At 58.2% G+C, this 14,998-nt stretch overlaps 2 protein-coding genes across 5 annotated transcripts; one reads left to right on the forward strand and one right to left on the reverse strand.

Annotated features, from left to right (window-relative positions):
• Window positions 1-8,599, forward strand: PLEKHH3 (pleckstrin homology, MyTH4 and FERM domain containing H3). Of its 4 annotated transcripts, none has more exons than XR_012059764.1 (13): window positions 1-645; window positions 2,645-2,700; window positions 3,059-3,138; window positions 3,236-3,427; window positions 3,512-3,669; window positions 3,780-3,900; window positions 4,682-4,988; window positions 5,563-5,770; window positions 5,970-6,097; window positions 6,400-6,532; window positions 6,713-7,146; window positions 7,469-7,660; window positions 8,215-8,352. XR_012059764.1 is itself a non-coding variant. In XM_072939301.1 (13 exons), the coding sequence occupies exons 1-13, from the start codon at window positions 484-486 to the stop codon at window positions 8,389-8,391; spliced, it is 2,382 nt and encodes a 793-aa protein (XP_072795402.1). In that variant the 5' UTR covers window positions 1-483; the 3' UTR covers window positions 8,392-8,599. The 4 variants fall into 4 exon arrangements, 2 of the variants coding, with proteins under 2 accessions (XP_072795402.1, XP_072795403.1); XM_072939301.1 differs by having other exon boundaries at window positions 5,970-6,106; window positions 6,713-7,171; window positions 8,215-8,599; XM_072939302.1 differs by having other exon boundaries at window positions 6,713-7,171; window positions 8,215-8,599.
• Window positions 8,600-9,507: 908 nt separating this feature from the next.
• TUBG2 (tubulin gamma 2) lies at window positions 9,508-14,490 on the reverse strand. Its single transcript, XM_072939306.1, has 11 exons — window positions 14,201-14,490; window positions 13,788-13,900; window positions 13,424-13,591; window positions 12,908-12,976; window positions 12,387-12,466; window positions 11,850-11,976; window positions 11,103-11,189; window positions 10,842-10,991; window positions 10,274-10,426; window positions 10,029-10,190; window positions 9,508-9,900 (listed from the first exon to the last, which is right to left on the reverse strand). The coding sequence occupies exons 1-11, from the start codon at window positions 14,247-14,249 to the stop codon at window positions 9,703-9,705; spliced, it is 1,356 nt and encodes a 451-aa protein (XP_072795407.1). The 5' UTR covers window positions 14,250-14,490; the 3' UTR covers window positions 9,508-9,702.
• Between the last annotated feature and the right edge of the window lie 508 nt (window positions 14,491-14,998).

The following is a 14,998-nucleotide window of genomic DNA, read 5'->3' on the forward strand; positions in this document are numbered from 1 at the left end:
GGGGGCTGGGGAGGCGGGGTCCCGGCGCTGTGCTCGCTCCCCTAGCGCGCCAGTCCCGGGGCTGCAGGGAGCGCAGCGCGCGCGGCCCGGGCCCCGGCCACCGGACGCCCTACTGAACACGACCCTCCTAGGAGCTTGGACAACTGCCCACCTCGGACACCGCACCGGACACTGCCCCCCACAGGGCTGGACACTACAACGGACACTACTTCCCAGCTCCGGACATTGCTCCCTCCTCCCCCTCGGGCCCTGGACGCTTCCCCCCCTCCCCCTCTGGGGGCCCAGACATTGAGCCCCCCGCAGGCTCTAGCTAGCGACCCCTTGCACCCCAGCGCCAGACACCGCCTCCTCCCAGTCCCCTTCTCTCTTCCCCTCCTCCCGCCTCATCTCTCCCCTGCTCGGGTCGGAGCTCCGCCAGTTTCTCTGACCCCCTGCAGCTCGGCCCCGGCTGCCCGCGCCCCCATCCCCCGGCTGCTCGCCCGGATGCCTCTCCCCGGGGGATTGTGGTGGCTCCTCTGCTGCCGTCGAGGCTTTACTCTTCTGCACCGGGACTACGGGGACGGCGAGCTTAGCGGGGACGGGGACGAAGACGAGGACGAGGAGACCTTTGAGCTACGGACCCCGAGTCCAGCGGGCGGCGGGAGGGTAAGTCCCGGGGGGTTTGGAGCCTTGTCTCAATCCCTCTCACTAAAACCGGCCGTCATGCCTGAGCCTGCTCCAGACTCCAGCCAAAGCCGTGCTCTTTCGGACAGGGTACTCGGGAGAGGTTTTTGCCTGGGGGCCAGAAGCCCCCAGAGCTTAAGCAGCAGCTCGCCTCGGGATGTGCCTGTGGGCCTCGCGCTGCACGCTGGGCGCTGTCCACCTGCTGGGGGCCCTGAGGCAGGGGAGGCGTCACGCCTGGCCCGACCTGGCCCTGCCTCTCCCTTCCCCGCCGGGCCCGCGTCCCATCCCGTCTTCTTCCGCCTCCGCCAGCGCCGAGGAATGTGGCGAGGCCGGCTGGGTGGCTCGGACGCCTGGGTCCGCTCTGCTCCCAGTTCATGAGCGCTGAGTTCTGGGGCCAGATGCGGGAATTCCCGCCGCAGTGACCTGTGCGAGGAGAAGAAGGCATCCTCAGATTGGGGTCGGTGGCAGGGACCCCATGGAATAGGAGCTGGGGGCCATAACTCTTCCAGGACACCTCATCATTACCCTGGCACTCAGGACAGAACTGTCTGTCCTCCCTGGTGAGGCTCCTGGGGCATCCCTGAGGGAAGGATGAGAGAATTCATCTCCCCGGTTTTGTCGAATCTCCCTATGGGGAAATTGAGGCTCAACTGGTGTGGGAGACTATCATCCCCTGACGTCCCCTCTCTGATGCCCCTGTGCGCCAGCAGCCAGACTTTGGGCAACCAGACTCGCATGTGCTGTGGCCTGGGTCAGGCTCCCATCCCCCGCTCAGGGGTCCCCAGCAGGCCCTGTGGCTCAGTGCCCGGGTAGGGCGGGCTGCACCGCCGGGGCCGGCGCCAGCACCTGGCGGAGGCGGAGGGCGGATAAATATAGAGGGGGGGAGGGAGGAAAGCAGGGGACTGCGATTAGGGGACTTGGTCTAAGAGAGGGGTCAGCACCTGCCCCATGGCAGTGTGGCCGAGAGCCTCTCTCAGGCCCTCTAGAAAATAAATGGATCTGTGCCCCAGGAAGGCACAGAACCCAGGTGTCCCCAAGCTTCCAACTTGGACAGGGTCGGCTTTGTGAACCACTGCGTTTGCCTCCCTTATGCTCCACCTCCACCCCACCCTCCTCCCTGGAGCTTGGGGACAGGTGTCCCTGGCCCCCTCCCCCACCTCTCCCTCCTGGCTTTAGCTGCCTGGACGCAATGGGACCATGGCACAGTTCCCACCTGACCTGGCTCCTGGATGGGTTTTTGGCCTCTTTTAGACCCCAGTCTACAGTAGAAGTTCCAGGGCACAGGGGGTGGGTGGGGGGAGGGCAAAATCCCAGGCTGTATCTCCCATGGAGAGTATTCCTTAGCCTGGGCTGAGCCCCAGCTAGGGGGCAGGGTCTTTGCTTACCACTGAGTCTCAGGGGTAACTGGGAGGGTATAAGAAGCTCTTGGAGAAAGCCCTATACTTAAAGGGTCCCTCTTCCCTTCATTCACCTCTGTGCCCACCGCCTGCCTGCCAGCCTGCACGCCCGCCAGCCAGCGAAGGGAAAATGAGGAGGAGGGGTTGACTTCGAGCCTGCCAGAGCAAGAAAAGACTTCATCCACTTCTCACTTTCAAAGATTGGGAAGCTAAGGCCCAAAGACTGGAAAGGGCTTGCTAAGGTTCCACAGCGAGTTTGCGATCAGAGTTAGTAGCTGAGCTGGTGTTTGTTAGAATCCAGGTCTCCTGACTCTCTGCCCAGTGCTCTTTCCACTTTACCCCAGCTCTTGATTGCATCCTTAAAGAGTAACAGAGAGAAGGCAAGAGCCTTGGCTTCTTAGCTTGGTCTGTTCTGTAGAGACTGGTGGAAGGGGCCAGCCCAGTGGCTTCAGCTCGCTCAGTCACAGTCACACCCGATTCCTTGATTCCTCAATCCCGGGAGCAACGCTGTCCTGGGGCAGAAGCCACGGGCATCCCGCGCGAGCAGGGCTCGAGCCTGAGGGCTGCCCTGCCTGTTTCCCCAGGGACCCCTGGACGTGACGCTGACTCAGCCTGTGAGGAGCGGGCCAGTCTCAGACAGGTAAGCTCGGCCCCTGCATCCCATGGTCTGGAGACCCCAACCCTTCCCGGGACCCCCATCTTCGCTGTCTTCCCTCCAGCGGTTGTGCAATAAGGGAGAGGCCTTACACCGCCGGACGCTGTGGTTTGGCCGGGGTCCCGGGGGGGCGGTCCGGCTGGGGGCGCGGGGAGGAAGGGGGGGTCCAGGCTATTTCTGGTGCGAGGTCAGAACGGCCCAGCGGTTCCCACAGCCTGGGGGAGGGGTGCCCTTCCCGGGAGCAGGCACCCCTCGCTGTCTAGGGAGCCCTTAGTAAGGAGCCCCCTGGAGGCGGGGTGCAGGACCGGCAGCCTCGCCCAACCCTCCCTCCCCTCTTGCCCAGGCTGCAAAGCTGGGAGGAGACGAGGAGCCTCATTCCGGAGAAGGGGCCTCCAGAAGACGACCCAGACATCGTCGTGAAAGGTGGGGATCCACCTCATGCACTCTTGGAGGCTCCAATCCCAACCCTCCAGGGCATAATGTCGTCTCCTGATGATCCCCCCCCTTTTCCTGTCTTCAGGTTGGCTGTATCGCGAACCCCGCGGAGGAGGCGCGCGGCCCTGGTTGCCCCCGCGCCGAGCCTGGTTCGTGCTCACCCGGGACTCCTTGGACCAGTTCAGCAGCAGCGGGAAGGCGGCGCGGCGCCTCGGGAGTCTAGTGCTCACCAGCCTGTGCTCGGTGACCGGCCCGGAGCGCAGGCCCAAGGAGACCGGTGAGACCTCATGGAGATTCCCCTACGTCCTTGGGCAGCGGCCCCAGCCAGGCCTAATTGCCCTCCTCGGCCTCTTTCTCCCAGGTCTGTGGTCAGTGACCGTGTCTGGCCGGAAGCACAGCATCCGGCTCTGCTCGCCGCGCCAGGCCGAGGCGGAGCGCTGGGGAGTGGCGCTGCGCGAAGTGATTGCCTCCAAGGCACCGCTGGAGACCCCCACCCAGCTGCTACTCAGGGACATTCAGGTGCGAGGAGGGTCCTCCATGGAGAAAGAGGAGGGTGGTGGACCCATAAGCTTTCTAGGTTTCTGAGGAGCCTCTTTCACCATCACTGTGATCCTTTCCCTGATCTCTAGGAGAGTTGTGGGGACGCAGAAGCCGTAGCACTTATTTACCAACGGAATCCGATTCTGAGGCACACCAGTGGGGCCCTGTATGCCCCACTCCTCCCTCTGCCCTACGGAGTCAGCGCCCCAGGTGAGCGGTGCCATCACCCAAGTCCCTTGGATTGGGAATCTGAATGCCTCAACTGACAGGGATCAATGAGTCCTGAGTCCTCGGGGGCCTGCCCAGCCCTTCACTTTTTAAAAGATGAAGATGAAACCAGGAGCTGAGCAGACTGATACTCGAAGTAGAGAGGGAGAGAAGCCAGCACAGAAAATAAGGCCCCCTTTGACCACTTTCTCTATGGGTCTCATTCTGATTACTGATGTTCCTTTTTATACGATCTCTTCTATTCTTTTATTATACTCTCAAGACCATGGCATATTACCTTTACAAGTGCTGGAAAAGTCACCACCGCGGGAGAATGTACTGACCTCATCCTGTTATACTTCTCCCCAAAAGGGAATGACAGGTCCAGGTCCCAAGCTAGATTATTAAGGGGAGCTGAGAGGAGAATTCTGGTTTTCTGACTCCCCATCCAGCCTGTTTTCTGGCCTATGGTGATGGCTCTCAGTACCCAGTTATAGAATCTGAGGTTTGACCCTGTGTCCCTTAGTCTAACCCTCCAAGCTACTAACTCAAAGTGCAACCTTAGGGGATCTGCAAGGGGAGATTCCTGGGAGGCAGGGGTTGAGTTTGGCTCTGTGGGGACCATTGCTTTCCCTTCACTCTTCCTGTCCTTCATACTCTCCCCTCCTTGCCACACCCTGTCCCCTTATACTCCCTCTGACCTTCCCCTGATTCATGTCTTCCTCCCAGGGCCCAGCTCTGTGTCCCCTCTCCAAACCGTCCCTCCGCCCCCACCCTCCCACAGGTCCAGGCTACGCACCCTTGCGGGAGGAGGCGGTGCGGCTGTTCCTGGCGCTGCAAGCCCTGGAGGGGGCGCGGCGCCCCGGGCCCCTGATGCAGGGTGTGCTCCAGACCTGCCGGGACCTGCCCGCGCTCCGCGACGAACTCTTCCTGCAGCTGGCTAAGCAGACCTCGGGCCCTGCGGGTCCCCCGGGTCCCCCAGCTACCCAAGACCCCGCAGCCCTGCGGTACTGGCAGCTCCTCACTTGCATGAGCTGCACCTTCCGGCCTGGGGGAGCTGTACGGGGGCATCTCCTGGGGCATCTGGAGAGGTGAGGAGGAGGAGAGCGGTAAGGCCAAAGCAAGGGAGTCACAGGGCTAGAAAAGAATGACAGGCCTTTTCAAAGGGTTTGGAAGATGGAGAATTTAGACCCAGAGAAGGAAAGGGACTTGCCCAAGGTCAGGGCCGCTGCTAATATGCACAATGCCTTTGTGGGAATTATAAGATCATATCCCGCTTGGGGGGGATTATAAAAAGGCTCCCACTTTCGCCAGAGGAATTATTAAAAGGCTGTTTTTCCTCGGGGCTCATGCAGTCCAGCGCCAGGGCTTTTAGGTTGGAAAGCGGAATGTGGCTGGAGTTTGGATTTCAACCCAAAGGAGGATCATGGAAACTTTGGGAAGAGGGAGTGGGCAGTTAGGAGGAAGCTGCCAGGGGCCCTAGAAAGTAATTCAGCTCCATATAGAATATCAAGGATAGACTGAGAACTGGTCTCGATGCCCTCAAAGAACTTAGAGTTGGAGGGGAGGGAACCTATGAGATGAAATAAACTATAAAATAAAGCGAGGGGGAAGGGGAGAAGGAAAGCCCTCTGAGCACTGATCCTCGGATTCTCCCTAACCCAGGACTGAGAAGGCGCTCCCGGACTCAGAGCTGGCGGAATTTGCGCGCTTCATCCGGAAAGCGCTGGGACGGACACGCGGCCGAGAGCTGGTGCCATCGCTGGCTGAGATTTCCGCGCTGAGCCGAAGGCAGGAGCTGTTGTGCACCGTGCACTGTCCTGGGGCTGGTGCCTGCCCTGTGGCTATAGACTCCCACACCACGGCGGGAGAGGTAAGACCCTGAAAACTCAACCTTCCTCCCAGCTTCCCATGCCTGGCTCTGAGTCTGTGAAATCATTTGGGAAGGGCTGTGTGTGGCGGGACTAAGAGACCAGAAAAACCCCTCCAGTCGGATCAGCCCCTCCAGAAGTACAGGCAAGACGCCTGCACGGGTTGGGTCTGATTTTCCTCTTATGCTGTCTCCACTCCAGGTTGCTAGAGAGCTGGTGGGGCGGCTGGGCTTGACCCGGAGCCGCAATGCGTTCGCGTTGTACGAGCAGCGGGGGGCCCAGGAGCGAGCCCTGGCTGGGGGGACTCTCGTGGCCGACGTGCTCACCAGGTTTGAGAAGTAAATGTCCAGCCCCAGCCCTGCTCTCCGTTAGCCCATTTGCCTCTCAGTTTCGGTCAATCCCTGAGCAAACGTTTACCGAGTGCTTGCCACTTGTCCAGCGCAGTTATGTTTTGCTGGTTCACAGATGGATCCCTGCCCACTGGCGGTTTGCAGTCAGGATCCAGGGCTCACCTCAGCGGTCCACTCCGCTCGAGCCCCGCCCCAAACATCTGGCCCCGCCCCTTTCCCCGTGGCCGGTGCCTTCTGCGGCGGTGCTTATGTCCCGCATTGCTTCCTTCTCTATTCTGCAGACTGGCGGCGGAGGAAGTCGGACTGGAGGACCTGCCGGAATCCGGTTGGAGACTATGTCTGCGTCTTCACGGACCTCTGCACCCTGAGGGGCTGTCCCCAGATGGTCAAGAACTGCCCTTCCTCTTCGAGCAGGTGAGAATCTCTGGCATCCATGCCCCGCAAAAATCCCTGAGCCTGAATTCCTCCCTTTCTGGGCCGTCCCATTTGGTCGTTATGGCAGCCCCGGGGGAGGCTGTGCTCGAAACCAGACCTCAGGTTCCACACCCCGAGGTACCTGCCGCTCCCACGCTGACGCCCGCTGCCTCCCCGTAGGCTCACACTCTGCTGCTGCGCGGCCGGCCGCTCCCGCCCGACGACACGCTGCGCGCCCTGGCGGCGCTGCGCCTGCAGAGCCTGCACCGGGACTTCTCCCCGCGGGCGCCCCTGCCGCGCCTCGACTGCTTGCTGCCCACCCCGGCCCCGCCGCCTGAAGACCCTCCCCGCCCGGTCCCCAGGCCCACCCCCTCCGCCGCCCTGCTGGCCGGGGCGATCTGGAGCCCAGGCCTGGCCAAGAGGCGGGCAGAGCGGGCCCGGCGCGGCGGGGCCGGCCGCACGGCGGGAAGCATGGCCGGCGAGGGAGGAGGTGGCGCCGGCACGGCGGCTGCTGTGCTGGGAGGCTGGAAGCGGCTACGGGGCATGGGCCGAGCTGAGGCCATGGCTGCCTACCTGGCCCTGGCGGCACAGTGTCCAGGGTTCGGCGCTGCTCGGTATGACGTTCTGGAGCTGAGCACGGTGAGGGGGAGAGGGAGAAGGGGACTCTGGCGGCCCGAGCCCCACACTTTTGCCCCAGAGCCACAGGCCCCCACTGTGGGTCACTTTACTCCCTACACCCAGCACAGCTGCCCATCTCAAATTCCAGGAGTCACTGGCCCTGGGGCCCTCACCTCTCTGGAGCCTTAGCCCCCTTCCATCCATGCACTGTGGCTCCTAAGGGGGAACCGGGAAACTTCTTGCTCACAGCCTCTCCCCACCAAAAATAATGCTGCAGGGTCCCCTCCTTCCACCCTGACTCTGCCTGTCTGTCTGCAGGACCCTGGTGGGGGCACTCCACAGAAGCTATGCCTGGGCCTGGGAGCCAAGGCCATGTCCCTCTCCCGACCGGGTGAGACAGAGCCCATCCACAGTGTCAGCTATGGCCATGTGGCCGCCTGCCAGCTAATGGGCCCCCACACCCTGGCACTGAGGGTGGGAGAGAGCCAGCTGCTCCTGCAGAGTCCCCAGGTGAGTGGGAAGAGGGTGCGGAAGGAGGAAGGAAAAGGATGTCAAGAAACATTTATTAAATACTGAGCATGGACCAGGTACAGCTCTAGACTAGACCCTGGGGATCCAACAGGGATCAAGTTGCTTACTGGAGCCAGGGATCAGACACTAAACAAGGAATTAAAGACTGTTTAAGATAGTGATAAATGCTACAAAGAAGAGGGTAGTGTGACAGGAAGTGACTGGAGGGAGCCATAGCATTAGGTAGAATGGTCAGGAAAAGATACTCAAAGAAAGTGACATTTAAGCTACCCAAAGGAAGATCTGGGGCCACAGCATTCCAGGTAGAGGGACTTGCAAGTGCAAAGGCCCTGATGTGAGAATAAAGTTAGCATATTACAGGAGCAGAAAGAAGTAAGTGTGATTGGCACATAATGAGTGAGGGAGAGTGATGATGAGGATGGAAAGGTTGTGGCAGCAGCTCATGTAAGGCCTTGATAGGGAGCCTGGGCGGAGGATGAGATGAAGGAGGACCCAGTGGCCCCTGATGTACTCTGACCTCTGCCCTGTCTTAGGTGGAAGAGATCATGCAGCTGGTGAATGCCTACTTGGCCAACCCCTCCCCTGAGAGGCCCAGCAGCAGCCCTTCTCCTCCATGCCAAGACCTGCCAGACACCTCCCCTCCCAGCCAGCACCCGGGCCTGGATGAGCCCCAGGGACAGTCTGGCTGTTTGGGGCAGCTGCAGGACTGAGCCTGCCAAGAGGTCATGACCTTCCTCTTGCCTCCAGCCTGGACCTGGACTGCTCTGAGATTTCAGGGAAACATGGACCCTTTTGGCCCTGCAGGGACAGGGCACACCCCACACCCAAGGACTGCAATGGGTGCAGACAATTTTCTAGTTTGTTTCTTAATTTATTTGTAGAAGAGAAGCAAAAAAAAAAAATCCTTATTTACACAAACCCTTCCTGTGGGAGTGTTGTTAGTGGGACAAGTTGGAGCCTCACAGCTCAGAGCTCCACCCCTGGGGACGCCCACACTCTGGGTTTTTACTAGCAGGGGAGTCTGAGCACCACAGGGCTCCACCCTCCTTGACCTTCTGCATTTAACCTCTTCCTGGCCAGTATGCTGCCCTAGGGTGGTGGGTGGGGCAGGCAAGAGAGCAGTTTTGGAAGCTGGCAATTACTCACCCTCTCTTCCATTGAGTGGCATAGGGGTGGCCTGGTGGCGTCCCTGAGGCCCGAGGGCAGTGAGTCATCAGGATCAGCATGACCCAGTCCTACTTTGGTGTCCAGATTCTAGGCCCTGCTTGGGTCCATCTTTAATGTGCCTACTGCTTTGGGCCCTGAATGGAGAGAAGCTTGGGGCAGGATCAAACCCAAGAACTTCTCTGGCACAGATAAAGAATTTATTAGGATGGGCTCAGACCCTGAGCTCCTGTCCGTTCCTGCTTTATCAGATTGGGTTGAATTGGGTTGACTCCTGAGGGTCTAATGGCCAAGGGCCTGGAATCCAGAGCCTCAGCTTTCCTGACCTCAGAATGCTGCAGGCCCTCTTTCAGTAGCCCCTACAGCCTCTGCCCTGAGTGGAGGAGGCTGAGGCAATCTGGGCAATCTTGATCTACCCTGGGGCAGGAGCTTAGGCACTGAGCAGACCTCAGTAACCCTCTGTAGTCTTGAGAGTAGGCTGGCCCCAGTAAAACAGCCTGGTTCTAGGCAATGGATGCTAATGGAAATAGTGGACACACAAAGAAAGGGATTAAGTGGTAAGAAGCCAGAGCAAGGAAAGACCATTCTACCAACACATACCTGGGAGCTGTAAGGCAACGTGGAGAGCCTTTCATCATCCCCTATATTCACAGACCAAGCCCTGACGATATTCACAACCAAGCTTTATTACTTTACTAGAGCTAAATAAGCATATCATAGGTCAGGGCATGGAAGAGAGGAGCTCTCTTGAGCTGGAGAAGAACCTTGATAGATCGTTGGTGAGAGGAATTGGGGCTGGAGAGACCAGGCATGATGGGGGCTGTGCTTACTGTCCTGGAGGTTTCATGGGGAGGAAGTCACTGCTCCTGGGTGCCCCAGGAGATGTAGTCTGGCCGCGTGGCTGCGTGGTATTCATCAATGAGCTCTTGCACAACCTCTCTGGACCTGTCCAGCTCATCAAAGTTCTCCTTGAAGATGTCCTCCTTGCGGAACTGCTCCAAGAAGGCCTCCCGCTTCCGCAGTTTGTCATACTGCTGGCAGGAACTTTCAAAGAGCTGAAAGAGAAAGAAATCTCCATGATCGGAGCCAGTGCAAGAGAGGGGGTTGGAATGGAATTGGGGGAGAATGGTGAAAGTGGCTAGTGGAATGGAGTGGCCAAAGAAGACCAGGAGACTAGGCTCACCGAGGAGATGCTGGTGTGGTTGGCCATCATGAGCCCGCTGACCCTATGGGCAGAAGGCAAGTAGGGCGACTTCCTGGACAGGGCCACCTGGATGCTGGCTGGGCCCCAGGGGATGAAGTTGGCCAATTTCCGTTCCCGGATCCTCTGCAGGCTCTTGTGGACCTGGGATGGGCACAGGAGTGGTGGTGGTAGCCTCTCCTCTACCCCTGTGGGCTCCGGGGGTAGAACGGAGGGGCCTCACCTACCTGGGTGGGGTCCACCTCCCCCTGGATGATGTTGAGGATGGCGATGTAGCAGTGGTTGGTCTGGCGGTCCCGGCCTGTGGACACCATCACGTTCTTGGGCTGCAGTAGCCGCCTCATGACATCCAGGACCGTGGTCTTCCTCACGCTGGCCACCTGAGGGGAGAGTGGCCACAGGGACCAGGCCAGCACTCAGGGCACAGTCCAGAGATGCACGGACAGAGAGGAGCAGCAACACATGTCCCCATCGGACTTGGGGTAGTTTGGGCTCTGTGGGGAGTGTCCTCACATTTAGGTTCACACTGAGCCTCTGCTGTGGGATCAGGCATCTCAGCCCTCCTCGCTCAGCAAACTCACGCCCTTGTGCGGGAGCCTATGCAGACCCCGTACAGCCCAGGCCCCGCAGGGAGCCACAGGCAGAGGGAAGAGGAGAGCAAGGCAGCCAGACAGTCGCCCAGTCTGTGCCAGACCCTGAGCGCAGGGCCTCTGGGGGCCACAAAGGCGGCTCCAGGTGCAGCAGGGAGAAGAGAAAGGCTCCTCAGGGCCTGCTGGGCCCGAGGGCTGCTCTTACCGACTGGTCCGTGGTGAGGGGGGTGTAGCCGGTCATGAGGAAGTGGAGCCGTGGTGTGGGAATGAGCGAGGCGATGAGGCCGATGAGGTCATTGTTCATGTAGCCAGGGTAGCGCAGGGTGGTGGTGCTGGCCGACATGATGGTGGACACCTGGGGACAGGGGTGCCGTGTCATGGGTCTTGCCCAGGGGTCGGGGTGCCTCCCTTCCCCAGATGGCAAGGAGGGGTTCCAGTCCAAATGAGTCCAGGAGTGGGGGCTCACCAGTTGGTTGATCTGGGAGAAGGATGGGTTCTGGATGTGCAGGCGGTCTGTAGCGATCCGGTTCAGGGCTGTGTTGTCCAGCACCACCTGGGGGGACAGAAGAGGGTCACGGCACCTTTTTGAGGAGAAAGGGGGTAGAGAAATAAGTTATTAGCTTAGCTCCCCTCTAAACTCCAAAACTAGGATGTAGGTGTGTTAATTTAAAAGGCAAGTACAGTCTCTGGTACATCAGGAGACACTTTTCTACCATACAGCACTTCAAACAAATATTTGATTGTCCAAGATGTGCCAGGCATTGTGCCTGGCTCTGGAGAAACCATGGAGAGTAAAACAGGCATGGTCTTCCCCCTCACCAGGTCTACAATCTAGAGGTGGGAGACTGACATCAAATATAAAACAACAGAGAAGTATAGTTCAGCCTGAAATATGCACAAAGGAATTTGACCTTGACTGGGTGGTCAGAGTAGGTTTTGCTGAGAAAGTGACCCTTGGGCTGAGAATGCAAGCATGAGTGGGCATTAAATAGGCTAAGTGGCTGGAGATATTCACTTTTTTTGTGAATCTTGCTGCCTAAAGGGACTATAAGAAAGTTGGGATCAGGTCTTTATTTCATAACTTGGGCCACCAAGTATGGCTTTCTTGGTTCCCTTATTCTCTGGGTAGGGGCTTGGGGAGCGCAGGATGCAGGTGTCTCATTGGTTTGGGGAAGATAGGAAAAAAGTCTCCCCTCCCTCCTTCCGTGCTTACCACACAGTCTGCGTTCTGGGTCAGCCTCTTGAGTGTGAGCAGTGAGTTGTAGGGCTGGACCACCACATCGCTCATCTCGTCCTGGTTGGGAAACACTGAGTAAGTCTGCACCAGCTTCTTGGGGTACCTGGGGGTAAGGAAGAGGGAAAGGGAAGGTGGCACAGTGAGCTGTAAGGACTCACATCACTGCCCATCTCTGTCTTCTCTAGGGATAACAGGAACCATTCCTTTCCCAGTGCCACCAAGGTCTATTACAAAAAGTCTTGCCCAGTGAGGGTAGAACTGAGCTTCGGAGCCCAGGAGCCAAAAAGATAAGCCTAAAGCATCAAACTTTGTATATCCCCTCCTCTCCCTAGGCAAGACTTCTGCAGGGAGTTATTGCTTCCAGGATGTTCCCTGGGTGGCCAGGTCCTGTTCCTGCCTATGATTCAAAGGGGGTGGTGGCAGGCCTTCCAGTCAAAAAGGAAAAAGTGACAAAAAGGAAAGACATTATTCAGGGAACCAGGGCTAATGCCTTCTCCCCAAACACAGGCTCACCTGTCATTCAGTCGCTCCAGGAGGTAGGAGCCCAGGCCAGAACCGGTCCCCCCAGCAATGGAATGACACAGCACGAAGCCCTGCATAGGGAGGGGTAGAGAGGCAATCTCCAGGGATCTGGGGGAGAGGCTTCAGGCTTGTCTCATTCCCTACTCCCAACACACTCATGTCTCAAGGCTTCCTCTGTGTCTATCCAGGATGAGGCTCCTTGAGAAGGAAGACTCGTGGCTAAGGAACTGAAGCCATCCAGATTAGGATCTCCTTGAGGGCTCAGGCTGTACCTTATTTATCTCACATCTGATATTCAATAAAAGAGTTTTGAATTGGATTGCCCCCAACACACATTGTTCAGGGTACCTCCTGACCTCTCCTCAGCACTTTCCTTTTCTTTTTCTTTTTTTTAATGGAGGTACTGGGGATTGAACACGGGACCTCCTGCATGCTACCACTGAGCTACCGTCTCCCCCCCAACCCAGCACTTTTCAACATTATTTACCCCCTTCAGTGGGGCAGAGCCTCACCTCTAAGCTGTCACTTCCATCTGCTTCTCGATCTATGATGTCAAAGATGTCTTCATGGATTTTCTCACCCTGTACAGACACATGGGGAGGGAAGGTCAGGATGAAGTTTCCAGAGAGCATCTCCTTTCAGCACCAATAACTCTACCCTCCTCAGACACTGCTGCCACCTCAAGCAGAGCCTCAGCATGGTCCTCACCCCAGAAATGCTTATTTAGGGGGGGTGCGTAATTACGTTTTATTTATTTATTTTCAATGGAGATACTGGGGATTGAACCTAGGAACTTGTGCTTGCTAGACAAGCACTCTACCACTGAGCTATACCACCCCCACCTGCCCCAGAAATACTTTTTTGCAAATCATTTGCACAAAATTTGCATAAACCTCTCCCTGGCTGTCTCTCTTATCAGGGTAACTGTCTCATATTTATTGTCAATCTGGTCAAATCCTCAGGCTGCTTGTGCCTGCCCTGCCCCAGGAAGGGAACATCAAGGATCCCTGGGATGGCCACCTGGATACCTGGGAGAATCCACTGGCCCAGTTGTTGCCAGCTCCTCCTCCATGCTCTGACAGGTAGATGTTCTCTGGGTTGTAGAGCTTGGCATAGGGGGAATTGAGGATGGAGTGAATCACCCGGGGCTCCAGGTCCAGCAGCACAGCCCTAGGGATGTAGTGCTCATCGTCTGCCTGTCAAGGCAAGTCCAGGAGGGAGCCCAATCAGCTAGGGCCCTCCCAGTCCTCCCAACTCTGGCTCCTGCCTGCCCTCCCTCTTCAAGCCAGCGCCCTGGCTCCTCTGCCCAGTTGGTCTCCCAGTACCAAGCCGCTGCCCTTCCCTTCGGGCCCCCTGGGCCGCTGCCAGCCCTGGTCAAGTCGCTGGGGGCACCTGATAGAAAAAGACGTCCTTGCGGTCAGTGCCCTCGGTGGCGAACTCCTCCACGATGCCCTCGGGGCTGATACCATGCTCGGCGCACAGCTGTTTCCAGAACTCGAACCCAACTAGGGGATGGGGAGAGACGCCTGGGTCTGCTAGAGCCGTAAGGCCTCAGAAGCCCAGGGTGAGGCTCAGAGGCTGTCACATTCAGAGGATAAACCCAAGACGTCTGGGCTGGGAGCCGTGACAACCCAGGGTTGGAGGTATGGCTCTCGTTCTGGGGGTCTGGGACTCGGTTCGTCATGCGCAGTAGGGCAGGGGGTTCATGGAAGGGAAAGGGGGGGAGGCTGGAGGATGCTAAGCACTTGGGTGGGGCCCAAGGGGCAGAACCGGAGACTGGCGGTGCCCGGCGCTCGTTCGCTCACTCTGGTTGCCGCACTGGCCCAGCTGCAGGGTGATGATCTCCCGGGGCATCGCTCTTCAGATGTGGGCGCGCCAGCGCTGCCGGGCCCGGCGGGAGTCGCGGCAGAGACGAATGCCTGGCAGCCAGGCGCGCAGGATGTGGGGAGCGCGCGCTCCCTTCGGCCTTAGACGCGGATACTCAGTCTGCGCGTGTGCAGTGCAGGCCTCCCCTCGGCCGGCAACCCAGGAGCCCAACCTGGGCGTCATTTTCCCCCCACAGCAGTCGCAGCTGGAATCGGCACAGGCGCAGAGTGAGGCCACGCCCCCGCCTACCAACCCACCCCAGCTCTGCGTCTGCGCGGTGAGACTTGCTGGGCCGCAGGGTAGCGACCGGTTGTGGGGGAGGGGAGGGAAAGAGGAGAGGGGAGGCCCTGGTGTCTGGAGTCAGCCTGGCTATGTAGGCAGGTGAGCCGCTCTGCCGGCTCTGCTAGGTAGAGAGGCTGGATTCAAGCCAATTTTCTTCTTTTAATATTTCTATTTTTAATTTAAATATACCTAACATAAAATGTACCATTTTAAACCATTTTAAGTGTACAATTCTATGGGATTAAGTGTATACACATTGTTTTGCAATTGTCACCACCAGTCATCTCCAGAACTTTATCATCTTCCCAAACTGAAGCTGTACTCATTAAACAGTAACGCCACCCCCATCACCATTCTATTTTCTGTCTCTATGAATTGGACTACTCTACCTCATGTAAGTGGAATCACACGGTATTTGTCCTTTTGTGTCTGGCTTATTTCACTCAGGATAATGT

The sequence above is a fragment of the Vicugna pacos genome, chromosome 16 (genome assembly GCF_048564905.1).
Source record: "Vicugna pacos chromosome 16, VicPac4, whole genome shotgun sequence".
NCBI classification, from domain to species: Eukaryota; Metazoa; Chordata; class Mammalia; order Artiodactyla; family Camelidae; genus Vicugna; species Vicugna pacos.